The 16,787-nt window shown below is 40.3% G+C and overlaps 1 protein-coding gene across 4 annotated transcripts in view; it reads right to left on the bottom strand.

The window, feature by feature from the left end:
• The window catches only part of fkbp15b (FKBP prolyl isomerase family member 15b), a 30,962-nt gene that overhangs the window by 2,435 nt on the left and 11,740 nt on the right, over positions 1-16,787 (bottom strand). For 3 of the 4 annotated variants that reach the window (XM_019860955.1, XM_019860957.1, XM_019860958.1), the window contains 13 exons: positions 16,611-16,711; positions 16,387-16,453; positions 16,180-16,289; positions 16,001-16,099; positions 13,874-13,968; positions 13,689-13,791; positions 10,394-10,565; positions 9,459-9,595; positions 8,384-8,533; positions 8,001-8,102; positions 4,322-4,429; positions 2,402-2,749; positions 985-1,196 (listed from right to left, as the gene is read on the bottom strand). In XM_019860955.1, coding sequence (XP_019716514.1) covers positions 985-1,196; positions 2,402-2,749; positions 4,322-4,429; positions 8,001-8,102; positions 8,384-8,533; positions 9,459-9,595; positions 10,394-10,565; positions 13,689-13,791; positions 13,874-13,968; positions 16,001-16,099; positions 16,180-16,289; positions 16,387-16,453; positions 16,611-16,711 — 1,804 coding nt within the window. Of the gene's footprint in view, positions 1-984; positions 1,197-2,189; positions 2,750-4,321; positions 4,430-8,000; positions 8,103-8,383; positions 8,534-9,458; positions 9,596-10,393; positions 10,566-13,688; positions 13,792-13,873; positions 13,969-16,000; positions 16,100-16,179; positions 16,290-16,386; positions 16,454-16,610; positions 16,712-16,787 lie in introns of all 4 variants that reach the window. The other variant, XM_019860956.1, reaches the window with a different exon arrangement.

Raw genomic sequence — 16,787 nt, 5'->3', positions numbered from 1 at the left:
CTAGTTGAGATGGTATAACCCAAGAGGTGCTTGCTGCTGTTACCAGCCATGTCTTGTGTCTTGTTATTAAACAAACACATGACGGAAGTCCGACAGTGCACGAAAGCAAGGTATTCTCGCCATACGTAATCAACTCTTCTCATGCGTAGCGAGGCTACTCCCCCCTCGCAAACGAGCATTTGCTCCGGAGCAAATTGTAGCGTTCACACGTACCATTTTACATCGGTGCTGCCCCGCAAACCAGCATTTGCTCTGGAGCAAATTTTTAAATCACCTCCCTGAGGTGGATCAAATTTGCGGGGCTACGTCGGAGCAAATTTGCACGTGTGAACGCTCTATTGGCGCAGCGCCGGTGTAGCACTGGAGCAAATCTTGCCGTGTGAACACCCTTCATGTGTCATTTCGATCGTTATTTTAAGGTCACCTACGTATTTTGTCCTAGTGCAGTTGTTGTACTTAGTGACCTTGTGCGCATGAGACTTCTGCGCAAATAGTGGAGGCGCAGCTGTCATCGACCAGAAACCTGGGCCCGTTTGAATATTTTAAGCATCAAAACTGCCAAAACAACTACCGGTACTGCCATGTTTGATGACTCCGATCCAACACAGTGTCGCAAGTGACAGAGTGTAGTGTGGGTATTGGGATTGGGCCAATGAATTGCAGAATCTCGCAGCTGATGTCAGAAGGGCAATCTTAAAAAGCAGCCAGGTGTCTTGGGTCTTCTGATCTCAGTGGAAGGTTTTTGTGTTTTGTCTGCGTAGTATTGACAGGAGACTTTGTGGAATATTATTTGGCCAATTCCAGCATGTTCAGGGGTGAGGGAGGTGCTCTATATGCTGAGTTTATTCAAGATGCTCCCTGGCTCATAAATGGTTATTTACAACTCAAAAATTAAAAATCCATATCAAGAAATGCAAGCAAGACTACAACATCCATCGACAAGGTCAAAGAGACAAAACTAGAAACTTCGAAGCGAGCACCCACCTTTTATCTTTAACACCACTGAGCTGAACCTCATCTGGTGGTGGAGGCGGCTTGGCTGGGGGTCCAAAAGATTTCATGGAGTCGGGATCCACTTCTCCTGATTTTTTTGTATTCTCCATTCTCACCTTTGACACATCACTCAAGTCAGCATTCTGCTCCCGTTCGACCTCAGTTAGGACACTTCCATGAGGTCCGGCGTCTGGATTTGCAGCCTCACTGATCTAGTTGAGATGGTATAACCCAAGAGGTGCTTGCTGCTGTTACCAGCCATGTCTTGTGTCTTGTTATTAAACAAACACATGACGGAAGTCCGACAGTGCACGAAAGCAAGGTATTCTCGCCATACGTAATCAACTCTTCTCATGCGTAGCGAGGCTACTCCCCCCTCGCAAACGAGCATTTGCTCCGGAGCAAATTGTAGCGTTCACACGTACCATTTTACATCGGTGCTGCCCCGCAAACCAGCATTTGCTCTGGAGCAAATTTTTAAATCACCTCCCTGAGGTGGATCAAATTTGCGGGGCTACGTCGGAGCAAATTTGCACGTGTGAACGCTCTATTGGCGCAGCGCCGGTGTAGCACTGGAGCAAATCTTGCCGTGTGAACACCCTTCATGTGTCATTTCGATCGTTATTTTAAGGTCACCTACGTATTTTGTCCTAGTGCAGTTGTTGTACTTAGTGACCTTGTGCGCATGAGACTTCTGCGCAAATAGTGGAGGCGCAGCTGTCATCGACCAGAAACCTGGGCCCGTTTGAATATTTTAAGCATCAAAACTGCCAAAACAACTACCGGTACTGCCATGTTTGATGACTCCGATCCAACACAGTGTCGCAAGTGACAGAGTGTAGTGTGGGTATTGGGATTGGGCCAATGAATTGCAGAATCTCGCAGCTGATGTCAGAAGGGCAATCTTAAAAAGTAGCCAGGTGTCTTGGGTCTTCTGATCTCAGTGGAAGGTTTTTGTGTTTTGTCTGCGTAGTATTGACAGGAGACTTTGTGGAATATTATTTGGCCAATTCCAGCATGTTCAGGGGTGAGGGAGGTGCTCTATATGCTGAGTTTATTCAAGATGCTCCCTGGCTCATAAATGGTTATTTACAACTCAAAAATTAAAAATCCATATCAAGAAATGCAAGCAAGACTACAACATCCATCGACAAGGTCAAAGAGACAAAACTAGAAACTTCGAAGCGAGCACCCACCTTTTATCTTTAACACCACTGAGCTGAACCTCATCTGGTGGTGGAGGCGGCTTGGCTGGGGGTCCAAAAGATTTCATGGAGTCGGGATCCACTTCTCCTGATTTTTTTGTATTCTCCATTCTCACCTTTGACACATCACTCAAGTCAGCATTCTGCTCCCGTTCGACCTCAGTTAGGACACTTCCATGAGGTCCGGCGTCTGGATTTGCAGCCTCACTGATGTCATCTCGTGCCTGCCCTTGCTTCGTTGGAGATCCTGATGTCGTTTCCAATGCTTCAGTGTGGCGCTGTTCTTTTAAAATAGATGAAGGCTCCTGTACTTCAGCTCCATCCGAAATCTGGTCCTCATGACCGCGGTAATGGTCATTCTTTGTCTCACAAACAGCCTCCTTTATTGGTTTGCTGATTGCACTCTCTTGATTCACAAGGAATGTGTTACATATTTTCTTCTCTGCTTGTTTGGAATCACCTCGGTCTGTTTCCACTTCTTGATCTGCCAACTCTTCCTTTTTAATTGTTTTCTGGGAGTCTTTGTCATTGAGGAGATGTAAAGTTACATTCTGGAAATACATGAATGAGCCATAAAAATTCACAGAAACAAATCAAAGAGTGCAAACTAAGATTTACAGCTGCAAATGGCTAAAGGTTCCTACTCTTTCCTTTAAATTATTTTCCAGGTCTTCCTGGGACTTTTTCATCTGCTACCCCTTGGCTTTGGAGAAGTCTTATTTTTTTACAGCTGGACTGTATAATTGGTTACATTTAACTATATAGCTTTAATGTTACCAAATACCATGCCAAATTGGCATAAATAAATAAATAAGAAAAGAAAAAAGAAAAAAAGAGCAGCTCTCTCAAAGTTGCGAATTGATTACCATGATTCACCCAAAAAGAGCCGCTCAAAAGAACGACTCATTCGCGACCGTACCAGCATGAATAGCTCTCTCTTGGATAAGATAACCTTTATTTGTCCCACACTGGGGATATTGACATCTAAAATACTTTGATTGACTAATGAGCTGCTGATGGGCTGGAGAGAGGACAAACCCCATGCTAGCACCCATGACACCTTGACAGCCAGGTTGACAAGCCCAAGGGCATGACACAAGCTAAAAAGGGCTGTGCTCTCCGCGCACAAACACCGCATTTTAATAGAGCTGAATTCCTAAAGTTTTTCTCATTCACATATTTTTGGTTTCTACCATCGAACAATTGAACAAGTATGAAACACTGGTTGAAAAGTGCCCAAGTACGACCACCTGTTTCCCGTGGCTATCGGGAAGCCGTCGTCATGGTCGCTGTGGCTCTACGAAAACCAGAGATGTATTTCAGATTAGAATGCAGAGCCGACGGCACGCCCACTACAGCCCTCTGTCACTCAACAAAGGAGATAGAGTGAGGGAGAAAAACCTCAAACTCAATATACAGCGTTACAGCAACACTGTGTAGCTGAAAGTCGCTCGTTTTGACACTTCGTTGAAAAAATTTAATCCTTACTTGGGTCTGAAAAGTTGGTAAGGTAATTTAAATAAAAAAAAAATAATAATAATAAAATAAATAAAATTTGCGTCTGTGTAGTGGTGTTGTGACACGTGCTTTTCAGTTAAATTTCATTGTATTTTGACCACAGGTTGTGACCCGGGGCTGCATTGTGTTCTCAATGATTCCTTCCTCCATCCTATTTATTTAAGCGACGTTATTTTATCAAAATGACAAAAGATACTTTGAAGAGAATTGGGGAAGGAGAAGTTACATACAGGATATAATTCAAGACCCAACATTCAAGACCTTTTCAGGTGCTATTTCAGATTTCTTAAATTCCATGATTTTAAGACTTTTTAAGATCTGCCGGAACCCTGTTTTACACATTGAATTACACAACCAGTACATGATAAAAGTTCCATGTCACTATGACTAATTTGACTTTTTTTTGTGTGCAGAATATTTATCATGCGTTTGAAAGTCATCTGTAAATCTGGAAGATAGCGACCTCACACATTTGCACACTGTACGTTTTACATCGTCCTGCAGCTCTCCTTAAAAAAAAAAAAGTTCGTCTTTCAATGAAACGCATTTGTTTATTTCATGTAAGCATACAAAATATTTCCCCAAAATATTTGCGTTCCACTTACCTTAATGGTATTTACAAGCACACCAAGCACAGTCTGGCCACTGTAAGATTCATTGAGGTCAAACTCCCCTCGTAGAGAATGAAACACACCATTCATCACACGCTTCACCTAAAGGATCACAAGAGGTCTTGCATTTTCAGTCAGATAATGTCAAAAGAAAACAAGGCTGTTAACTATGAACAAAGACAAAAAAAAAAGAAAAAGTCGACCCTTGAAGAATGATTGAAATGCAACACTCATGGGTAGTTCGTAAATAAATAAAATAAATCTTGCTTCGTCAATAGATAAATTAAAATAAACTTAAATATGAAGCAACTTATGTACGGATGTATTTTTCTTTCTCATGACAATAAACAGTCTTCTATCCAAGATGCTTTTGACATCTGGGGACTAAAGGTTATCTGCTCTCTCCCAGCTGCACTTCTAATCAGTAATTGTTTTATAGGAACGTCACAGTTCAATATTTAAGATGTATTGTATAACAAAAAAAAAAGAGGAAAAAAACAAGTTGAAAAGCGAAACAAGGTGTTCTTAAAGTCAATGCGCTCTTCTATTTTTACTAATAAACATGTTTCAATATAGAGTGAAACATGTTTGTTAATAAGATTATAAATCCAAAGTAACAATCTGGGCATTCTGTATCAGCGCAGTTGAACCTCTAAGGTTGAACACAATCAGTTCTTACGTCCAATTCTTTTGAATTTTTTTTCTCCATGATAAATAATGGACATAGAAATAATTTCACGGTTAAAAATCACCATAAAAATTCTATACTGAACAGACAAATAAACAAGAAACCACACTGCACATGGCGATTAATCAGGGTAATAGAATGGTTAAAAACAAACAAACAAACAAAAAAAAGATGTGCCAGGGCACTAAATCTGTACAGGTTGGGAAATCAATCAATACCATTGTACCTCGAGTGAGTTATTAATGCGAGTGGCACCCAGAGTCATGCATATCACAAATAACCAGAATTGTGCAAATATAATTCCTCAAGTCAAAGCCCAAGTCTAAACTCGGGTACATTCAAACATGGGCAACATTATTGGTACCCTGTTGTTACGGAAAACTCCACAATGGTTACTGGAATATCACGAGACTGGCAAGAAAATTTTTTGGATATTAACTAGTGATTCCCGGCAGGTGGCTGACAACCAAGGTGTACCCTGATTGCTGCCCGATGACAGCTGGGGTAGGCTCCAGCATGCCCCGCGATCCTTTTGAGGAGAAGTCTAGTCTGTATTTTTCAGCTACTTCCACAGATGTTCAATAGGATTTAGATCAGGGTTAATAGAAGGCCAGCGCTTTTAACTGTTTTACGTAAATTCCTGTTTGGAAGCGTAGTTGATGTGTGCCTTGATAGTATTGAAATTAATTATACCCTGCACAGACTCAAGACACCCCGTGCTGGATGCAGCAAAGCAGAGAAAGCCTAACTGAGGGTCCACGAAATTTCACAGTAGATATATACAGTGTTCATCATTTTTGCATCTGCAAAGAGAGCTGATGCGACATGCCAAAGAGCCCCAGTTACCTCTCCACAATTGACAGGGCTTTCTCCCAGAAGCTTTTTCCCTTGACATTAAACATTTAAGCATGGGGCTTTTTTTGTCAAATCTAGCACAGTGTGTCTTGAACTTGTCCTGGGTGTGAAGGAATCTCAAGACCATCAAGGCAAAATGTGCTGCTTAGTGTCACAAAAGGGGTGTTCACACGGCAACATTTGCTCCAGTGCTGCGCCGGTGCTGCCCCAGTAGAGCGTTCACACGTGCAAAGTTACACCGGTGTAGCCCCTGAAAACAGCTTAAACCGGAGCAAATTTAACCCTGCTCAGGGAGGTGGTTTAAAAATTTCCTCCGGAGCAAATGCTCGTTTGCGGGGCAGCACCGATGTAAAATGGTACGTGTGAACGCTACAGTGTTAAAAATTTGCTCGGGAGCAAATGCTCGTTTGCTGGGGGAGTAGCCTCGCTACGCATGAGAAGAGTTGATTACATACGGCTAGAATGCGTTGCTTTCGTGCTCTGTTGTATTTCCGTCATCTTTCCTTTTGTAGGAGACTGGACTGACTCTGAGTTGTTTGTGTAGTTTGTTCCTTTGTTGTGTGTTCACAAACCCCCCCATTGAATTTATTTTGTGATTTCCTCTCTTGATTTTTTGTTTGGCGCATTATGTTTGCTTTTCTGAGCGTCATTGTAGTCATCGTTGATTTACGTTTTCGGGGGCGGTCATTGAACGCCTCTCGAGCAGAAGGCACGGAGACGGAGAAGGAGAAGGACGTGCCTGTAGTTGCTTGAGTTAAACAAATTATTAAAGTGCGTATGTTTTAAAAAGAACCAACACGACAGCTCTTTGTTTTATTTCCGTATTAATACTATCATATTGCACGGCCGCCGAAGCTGTCGTGTGAACGCAAGTGGGGCTGCAACGGGGTTAACACACTTCTCTTTGGTCAGCAACTTTTTACGTGTGAACGCTCCACAAAATTTACACCGGTGTAAGATATATCGCAACAAAATACGTCGGTGCAGCACGGTTGCAAATGTGTGCCGTGTGAACACCCCTTATAAAATAATAACTTCATATTGGAAAACCAGGTCTCGAAATAAACCGTTAAAAATGTACATTTTGCGCTTCGTTAAAACAAATTGAATGGCAAAACTGAAAATAACAGATCATCACAATTTTTTTTTTCTTCCGATAATTGAATCGCTGAGACAATCCAAAAGAGCTTTGCTGGGCTGGATGCACTCAATGTCACAGCACACGTCCCAAGCTAGTTAGCAAAGAGCGTTAGCTGGCTAGCTTGTGCAGCTAAAAACGTTGCAATGTCGCTCTCAGTTTAACTCAGGAATCACTCCGGAGCAAATGCTCGTTTGCGGGGCAGCACCGATGTAAAATGGTACGTGTGAACGCTACAGTGTTAAAAATTTGCTCGGGAGCAAATGCTCGTTTGCTGGGGGAGTAGCCTCGCTACGCATGAGAAGAGTTGATTACATACGGCTAGAATGCGTTGCTTTCGTGCTCTGTTGTATTTCCGTCATCTTTCCTTTTGTAGGAGACTGGACTGTCTCAGAGTTGTAGTTGGTGCCTCTGTTGTGTGTTCACAACCCCCTCATAGAATTTATTTTGTGATTTCATCTCTTGATTTTCTGTTTGGCGCATTATATGTTTGCTTTTCTGTGTCATTGAAGTCATCGTTGATTTCCGTTTTTGGTTGCGGTCACTGAACACCTCTCGAGCAGAAGGCACGGAGACCGAGAAGGAGAAGGACGTGCCTCTACAGTAGTTGCTTGAGTTGTGTATATTTTAAAAAGAACCAACACGACAGCTCTTTGTTTTCTATCGTTTTGCACCGCTGCAGAAACTGCCATGTGAACCGCTGCAGAAACTGCCATGTGAACGCAAGTAGGGCTGCATCGGGGTTAACACGCTCAGCGGCTTTGTACGTGTGAACGCTCCACAAAATTTGCTCCGGTGTAAGATATATCGCAACAAAATACATCGGTGCAGCACCGGAGCAAATGTGTGCCGTGTGAACATTTCTAAAGATTAATTTCAGCTGCTGGTTCAAATTCTAATTTACAAAGTACAACCTCCTGGGCATTCAATTTTTGAGGTTCCACCGCATGCCACAGTATGCATATAGTTTAAAAAAATGAAAGACTATTTACCTCTGCTGCTGTATCTGCTGAACTTTCTTGTTCGGTCAGTTTCATCTCAAGTTCAGCCACTCTTCTCTCTAGTAACTCCTTAACAGTGGCACTGTGTGACCCCTGGTATTTGTAGTTAATATAGAAAAACAAAATGCACGAGTAAAGGACTGAAAGGAAGAGGGAGTTAAATTAAATTTCAAATGATTCTGGTGCCAGAATTTACAAAGAGAAAATGACCTGAGACTCTTACTCTTCAGTTATGGGCATGTTTGTTGATATCTCAAAAATACTACTTCGACTAACTATGAATAGAATAGAAATACAGCATGTTGCTCTTTTAACAAAAGAATAACTGTGAAAATGAGAAAATGCAGGCCTTTATGAAGTTGCACTCAACTTGCCTGTTCCTGTTGCACTTTCAACTCCAGCAGATAATCTCTCTCCTCTTTAAGATCGGTCATCTCTTTGGCATATTTTTCTTTAGCTAAGGCTAAATCCTGCTCGTACTTCATCTTCCACCTTTCGTCGAGCTCTGCTTTCAGCTCAGATGCCTGAAAATCAAAATTAAATTCAATCAAACCTAAAAGTTAAATTAGACTTTAAAGTTACTTAAAATAAGAATTCAGGATTAGAATACAATGTGTTCTAATATTGTTTGCTTTTTGTCTCAATATGCATCTTTTGATGATATATCTGTCCAATAGTATTTGGACAAGAGATTTGAAAAAACAACAAGATGACTTGTGTGTAGACTTTCAGAATTAATTGAAGAACATTTTGAGGATTAACAGGTAATATTGCGTGCTGAGGCTGTCAGAAAAATGTTAACTGTCTCAAACAAGCTCTGCCACCATGTCAGCTGTGGCACACACACCTTGTAACCAGTGGTGTAATGAAAATTGATTTGAATTGGAAAATTGTTTTTGCTCTAGAAGATGTGATCCCATCAGTCACAATGTAGCTTGAATGGGCGATGGCCCAATCAAAAAGTTGAAAAAAAAATCTTTTTGATAAGGCTGATGATTTTTTGTTTCTTTCGAATTAAATTAACTTAACTAGTTTGGGCTTTGGAGCACTGAAGAAAATTACAGTTCTGACAATTCAGATTGCAAAAAAAAAAAAAAAGAAAAAGAAAAGAAGGCTACTTTCAACAAGAAACTCACTACATCATACCTTCTCAAACTGAGCTGTATCATTTGACATTTTATCCATCCATCTTCAGTTTGTACTATTTAAAAAAGATGTTTTATTTAAGGCTATCCTCTTCTTGTCAAGCCATTTTGAAAATGATGTCATTGTTGGATGACTGTCAGAGGGGGAAGGATTGTCATTGCTATTCGCAAAATATTGTGAAAATATTGTCGAACAAGTTACGCTATCATTCCCATCAGGTTTATATAAAGGCAATATCAGTACTACCAACAGCACAGCACTGAGCTACTCAGCAACAAAAGATATGTTAGGATGGGCACTCACTTGTTTTTTACCATCTTGATTTGCCTTCAGGTCATTAAGTTCCTCCTCCATATTTTTGAGCTTTAGCGCCATCTCCTTGCACCTTCCTATCTCTGCGCTGTACTGAGCCTGGGTTCTTTCTGATACTTCCTTCAACTCTGACACAAACACATAACGGCAATATTCAGTGATTATGTCATTTATTCGTTACACTCTTTACAATAGACCAGGGTTTCCCAACCTTTGTTAGCCAAGGCACATAGTTCACATTGGGAAAAAAAAATCTATCGGCACACCAATGAGCAAAACGATTCCCAAAAAAAAGGCTACACAGTTTAATGATGTAGCTTCTGCTGTCCAGTGGAAGAGCATTTGATTGTTCTTCTTTTTACAATGGGTGGTTGGCATAGATAAATTAACAACAAAATTGTGAAATAAATAAATTTTCATCCAAATACCTGATAACTGATTTTGGATAATTTCCCACAGCACACCTGATGTTATCTCAAGGCACAATAATGTGCCACAGCACACTGGTTGAAAATCACTGCAATAGACCATTTTCCGTTCTACGTCATCAAAGACTGCACACACGTTATTGATTCAAAACAACGTGACACATCCCCCGTATGACTGCAAATATTTAGTATTTTTATTTATTATTTATTTATTTGTTTATTTTTAAGCATGGAGTTGGGATAGTTTTTAAATAGTTTCAATCTCAACATGCCTAGCTGATATAGTTTATTCATTTTTCCACAGTACGGTTTAGACGTTTGAATTCTTATCAGGTTTTTATTTTCCACAGACTGGTATATAATTGTGATGACAATTGCTGCATCAGCAATTCAAATAATGTCACAACCGAACAGTGAGATACAGTGTAACATTACAACACTGTACAGAGAATAACCAAATTTAAGCAGCTTTTTCTTTCTATAAGTATGAACACAAACCTTCCAGCTGTGATTCCAGATCACTGATGTGTTTAGTGTGGCTTTTACAGTCAAGCAGACTTGTGGTCAGCTTAGTCTGTAGCTCCAAAACCTTCTGCTGATGACTCAAAGCTTCTAGTTGCACTTGAGAAAGCTGAGCTGCAGTTGATGCCAGTTCTTCCCTCAGCTGAATCTGGTGGGGAATCAGGAAGATACAGGGACAGTATGTGGGGTAGGCAGCTCTACGCAAAGTGAAACTGCATGTCACAAGAACCAGAGTGAACCACTTGTAAAAGCACAAATGATGTGGGAATTAAAAGCACAGAAAGGCAATGTTAGGAAACAGTTGATAGAACGACACATTGGAGGCAAGAGAGAAAAATTACCGTATTTTCCGCACTATAAGGCCTACCTAAAAGCATTACATTTTCTCAAAAGCTGACAGTGTGCCTTATAATCCAATGTGCCTTATATACGAATCCATATTCTGATTTGTTAGACGTATGATTTTAAATGGTCTGTAAAGCACTTTGTTACAGTGCGGTTGTGAAAGCGCTCTATAAATAAAGCTGTATTGTAGTCCTTTAGCATACCTCCATCTAGTGGATGCATAACGTAACCTCAGCCACTATTGTAGCTTGTATTCTCGCTTTATAACCCAGTGCGCCCTATATATAAAAACAGTTTTAAAATAGGCCATTCATGGAAGGTGCACCTTATACTCCAAAGCGCCTTATAGTGTGAAAAATACAGTAATTGGCAAAGCACAATTCATTCCCCAATCCCTAAAAACATGTTAAAAAACGAAAAAAGAAAAACTTCTGCACCAGGGATTGACAACTAATTTTTCCAAGGGACCATGTGAGAAAATGGAATAGCTGTCGACGGCCACGCCAAAATGCCAAATTCAAGTCAAAACCAAAAGCAAGTATGGCTTGGCTTTTGTGAACTTGAGAATCCGGGGCTGCGGAAGTTTACTTTTATTGCATGATAATGTTTCAGACAGTGAAGTTCTGCCATTTTTTGCGGGGAAGGAGGACTGACATTGAAACTCAGTCTGGAGGAGGCAGTTACGATCAAAATTAGTTGAATTGTAAGCACTTGGAACAACCGTCACACGTGTAAAAGTAGATGCAGTTTAAAAAGATGTTTAAATACAAAGCAAGACTTGTAAGATATGGCTGAGCAGCATGAAGCAAGTCACTGCGTTAGATAAAGCAACTTACCGGTAATTCATATTGAACACAAGTGAGGTTCACATTGTGTGCCCCTTGACAACTGTCCAGTTTCTCACACGGTCCCCGAGTAAAATTAATTGCCCACCCCTGCTCTATGGTAAAATGCAGTCAAACGCTTTCAAGATTAAAAGCATCAGTAACTAAATAAAATTGCCTAAACAATGGACCGAGAGCAGAGATGCAAGTCACAAGGTTGACAAGAACCAGACTAACTGTAAATACTTGAATAAATTTGCTCTTTGAACATGTTTATTGCACCTTCAAAGATACCATCTTGAAATTAATTTATGTGGGGAACAGAATAAAACACAGGCTCAATCTACTCTGACAAAGTTTTTACTATACTGTAAACATTATTGCAAAGTTTTACTATTCTATAAACATTCTTGTGATGACGAAATTAATGACAGTTCTATAGTCATACATGGCAATGGCGAGTGATGAAAAAAGCGAGAGATGCAAGTCACAAGGTTGACAAGAACCAGACTAACTGTAAATACTTGAATAAATTTGCTCTTTGAACATGTTTATTGCACCTTCAAAGATACCATCTTGAAATTAATTTATGTGGGGAACAGAATAAAACACAGGCTCAATCTACTCTGACAAAGTTTTTACTATACTGTAAACATTATTGCAAAGTTTTACTATTCTATAAACATTCTTGTGATGACGAAATTAATGACAGTTCTATAGTAGATGACCAAAATTTGTGTGAAACTACTTCAGGGTTGGTCTTGAATGATTGTATTCTTTGAAAGAGATAATTTCGAGCAGATCAGTTTATTGAATTATAGTACCCTTGAATGTGAGTGGTTGTTCACAAGAAAAAAAAATGCTTAACACCTTTTCTTTCGTTCCCTGAACATTGTCACAAAGGCATAAACACAGGAGCTGATTTTCAAGAGAAGAGGTAACTGTAGTGGCTCACCTCCACTAAGTTTATGTCCACTGACTGTTCAGGCAAGAAGGAAGAGGAGAGCAAGTAATTTTATTCAGATTATTCCAAAGCAGACCATTTGGTTTAATTAATACTTGATTAATTAATTAATACTGATCATTTATGCACTTGTTTATGCAGAGTTTGAAGGGCAACACGTAAATTGTGCAACTTGCTTGGTAACTACAAAGCTCCACGAACAAGGATGGTTTATGGTAAAGGAGTTACAAATAATACTGGGAGCAGATGATTCATCATAATTATTCAGTACTTATCCTGTGAAATAAAAGGATGCTAGGCATCCCTAAATTTATGAAGGATGTAGTATATATTTTATTCCTATTTTATATAAAAAAAAAAATTCTATGGGGGGATGAAAGAGAGCCGCCCCGACCCACAAACGTGTTCATACCTACACCCTTGTCCCCAACTCCAAACAAAACTGAGGAGACATTGATGTCTAAATTTCTTTATGTATGTATTTATTTATTTTATTTTACATTACCGTAATTTCCGGACTACAAAACAGACCTGATTAAAAACCACAACAGTTAGATTTGGCCATAAAAACAAATTTCTACATTCAGTAGCCAATTTGTCAAGGCGGCATGATTGAATGATTTGAAAATTACCCATATACCAGTTAGTTATTTCACCACTCAGTTACTCTGCATCCATTAACACCATGTTGTTAATTATTGAATTAATATAGTAATGAATGGACTGTGTGTTTGGCCTGCATTTTTTAAACAACAATTGCATATTTTACCTACTATTGTCATGGAAAGGGAAATGTTTGTTTTAACATGAAAGACATTCTATTATTTTCCTTGACCCCCAAAACGTACATGCTGACACCAAATTTGACATTATTGCTACAACAGAAGCAAAGATAAGGGCCTCTCAAGCAAGGTTGGGGGCCATTTTTTCTCCCAAAATGTGAGTAATTTAGGTATAAAATGTGATCTCACAAATGTATCTCAATGGCCGTTAGGTACTTCTATGCCAAATTGGACTTTTGCATCCTACCTTGAAGTCATAAGTTTAAAAAAAAATGGTGCATGTCTAAGCTATAACCAATGTAAACAAAGCTATATTTTGGGTCCATTCCAATTTGGCAGTGATTAGCCACACTGACCTTGTCTTGTTCAGCCTGCAGTAGTTTTGCCTGACTCCGCTCACTTGAAGACTGGAGAGAGTCATTTCTTTTTTCCAAAAGTGTGTTATTCTGTTCCATATACCTACACAAGATATATAACTAGGCATGATATCTGGTCTATGGACAGGAACAGTTGAGACAATTAAAAAAATATTCAGGCTCACCTTTGGCTTTGGTTGAATAGTTCACTTATCTTGTGGTTTTGCTCTTCAATACGAGAGCCTTTCTCGAATATGTCCTTCTTTAAACATTCATTTTCCTACAAATAAGGAAAGGAGATTATGCAGTGGAGATAAAAAAATTACAGACCACTGTTCAAATGCTATATAGATCCATCCATCCATCCATCCATCCATCCACTCTCTCCTGCTGGGGGCAAGAGCTTAAGCAAGAAAGCCAAGACAACAAGGTGTTATGAGGCCAGCCAAGAGACATGGTATCTCCAGCATGTTTGGGCCGTTCCTGTGGCCACCTGCCGGTGGGACATGCCCGGAACACCTCACCAGGGAGACATCCAGGAGGCATCCTAACCAGATGCCCGAGCCACCATCTTGCTCCTCTTAACGTGGAGGAGAAGTGGCTTTATTCTGAGTCCCTCCCAGATGACCAAGCTTCTCACCTTATCTCTAAGGGAGAGTCTGGACACCCTGTGGAGGAAACTCATTTTGGCCGCTTGCATCCAGGATTTAGTTCTTTCGATAACAATCCACAGCTTGTGATCACAGGTGAGGTTAGGAACGTAGATCAACCGGTAACTCGAGAGCTTCGTCGTTTGGCTTAGCTCCTTCTTCACCACGATAGACCGATACAATGTCTGCATCACAGCAGATGCTGCACCGACCCACCTGTCAATCTCCTGCTCCATCCTGTCCTCCCTTGTAAACAAGACCCAAAGAAACTTACACCCCTCCACTTGGGGCAAGATCTCATCCCGAACCAGAGAGGGCACTCCACCCTTCTCTGACTGAGGACCATTGTTTCAGATTTGGAAGTGCTGATTTTCATACAAACTGTCACATTTGGCTGCGAACCACTCCACTGAGAGTTGGTGATCATAGCTTGAAGAAGCCAACAGCATCACATCATCTGCAAAAAGCAGAGATGCAATACTAAGGCCACCAATCCAGACCCCCTCAATGCCTCGCCTGCGCCTAGAAATTCTGTCCATAAAGGTTATGAACAGAATCTGTGAAAAAGGCGGAGGCCAATCCCCACTGGAAACGAATCCAACTTACTGCCTGTGATGCGCACCAAACTCTGACATCACTGATATAGGAGCCAGAATTGAACCCTGCACCTCTGCACTATGAGGCCGGCGTGCTAACCAGTCGAACACCGCGCCGCCCGGATTCCAAAATCCTTAAATTGAATGGCAAAGAGAGAAGACATATTTCCTTTTTTTTTTTTTTTAATAAATAAACGAATTTTTTTAGAGTTAAATTGGAATGGCATTTTCGTATTTTTTGTTAAACGATATTTGCTTTTCAACTATGCATTTATTTTCTTGTTATTGTTGTTATTATTTATTCATATTCAAAGTCCATTTGAAAAAGAGAAGACCTTTTTTTCAATTATTTATTATATTTAAATTAAGAGTAAATTTGATTTTGATGAACATTTCATGAAAACCCTGGAAGGCAATTTTATTTTGAATGTATTCAACCAACGTATTTCCAGGCTGTCCGTGGTGGAGCAGCTGAGAATGGTGGTTGCAGCCAGGCTCCCTTGAGGTACAGAGACTACAACAGAGGACAGGCCATTCTTGCCACCTGAAGTCCTTGAACATATTAAAAGAGACACTGAATATCGACATGGCTATGCGTGACATGTTCAACAGTATGTCTAAACTGCGGGACATGATGTCCAATTCAGATTTTTTGTTGAAGCGGATCTTCTCATGTTCTCGTTCACTTTACAAAAACAAATGTAAGATCAGCAATCAGAAATGGGATGCAACTCGCGACAGGGCATACAAACCAATCAGCTCCGAGCTGCTGCTCGTGAACTGGGTGGAAAAGGACATACTGATCCACGCTTATTACCAGTCTCTCAGAATTTTGAACTCTGTCCCCTAACCACCCACAGCTCCATCTACCAGGCTGAAAAGGAGCGAGGGTTATAACTGGCCTTCACGGGGAAACTGTCATTCAGATGTGGCCTGCGCTGAAAATTATTTTGACGACTCCGATCAAGAGCACTAGACATTATTAACACAGCAATCATTCCAAAATGTCCATTCGCTAGGGTGACATAGTCACTTGAGATGGTGGTAAAATTACATTGGCATATACCTGGATGATTCTTTGGACGTTTTGCATGATCATGGAGGACTCCATCGATATACCAGACAGGCCCAAGGAGACAGTTCCCTGCCTTTGAAGGTCATCTATCTAATAAATAAAATAATGTAAGTAGAAAGTAGGGTCAGTTTGTGTTAAAGCTATACTCGGCATATCCTTGGATTTTGTACCTTTGATGCAAGTTGATCGACCTTATCTGCTACTTTTCCCACAGCTAACCGGATCTCTGTGTTTTGCTGTCGCGTCTCGATCATCAAGAAGGAAGTCACATCATTCGAGCCTGGAGAACACAGTTTTGTCACTTAAAACATACAAATATGGGAAACATTAAAGTCTGTTTCTGACATTTTAGTCTTTCCCGTGGTTTCTTATCTTACCAATGCAAGGGATACGTGTAGGATAAACTTGGCTCACAGACTGGAGCTGATTCATAGGAACAGAAGTCTGTGGGTATGGGTAAAACTTTAATTTAACAGCAACAACAACATAATAACAAAAAAAATAATAACAATAATGATAATAATTAACAAGAGCAACTTTTACTTCCTCTCATGACCTTCAGTATTTCCAAAAATATGGACAAAGTAGGAGGAAAGCTCACCTGAAAAGTGTGAGGGTTACCAAGCAAACCAGGCTGTGCAGCAATATTGGTAAGGTTGGGAAGTACATTAGTAGGAAGAGCAGGGTAGGGATGTGGAAGTACTGAAGAGAAACAATAGAACAAAACCGAACACAAATTGGCAAAAATACATGTCACAGGAAAAATGGTTTAAAAAAA

Source organism: Hippocampus comes, unplaced genomic scaffold, assembly GCF_001891065.2.
Source record: "Hippocampus comes isolate QL1 unplaced genomic scaffold, H_comes_QL1_v1.1 scaffold130, whole genome shotgun sequence".
Taxonomy (NCBI): Eukaryota; Metazoa; Chordata; class Actinopteri; order Syngnathiformes; family Syngnathidae; genus Hippocampus; species Hippocampus comes.
Note: the sequence above shows the minus strand (reverse complement) of the source record. Positions and strands in the feature narration are given on the sequence as shown.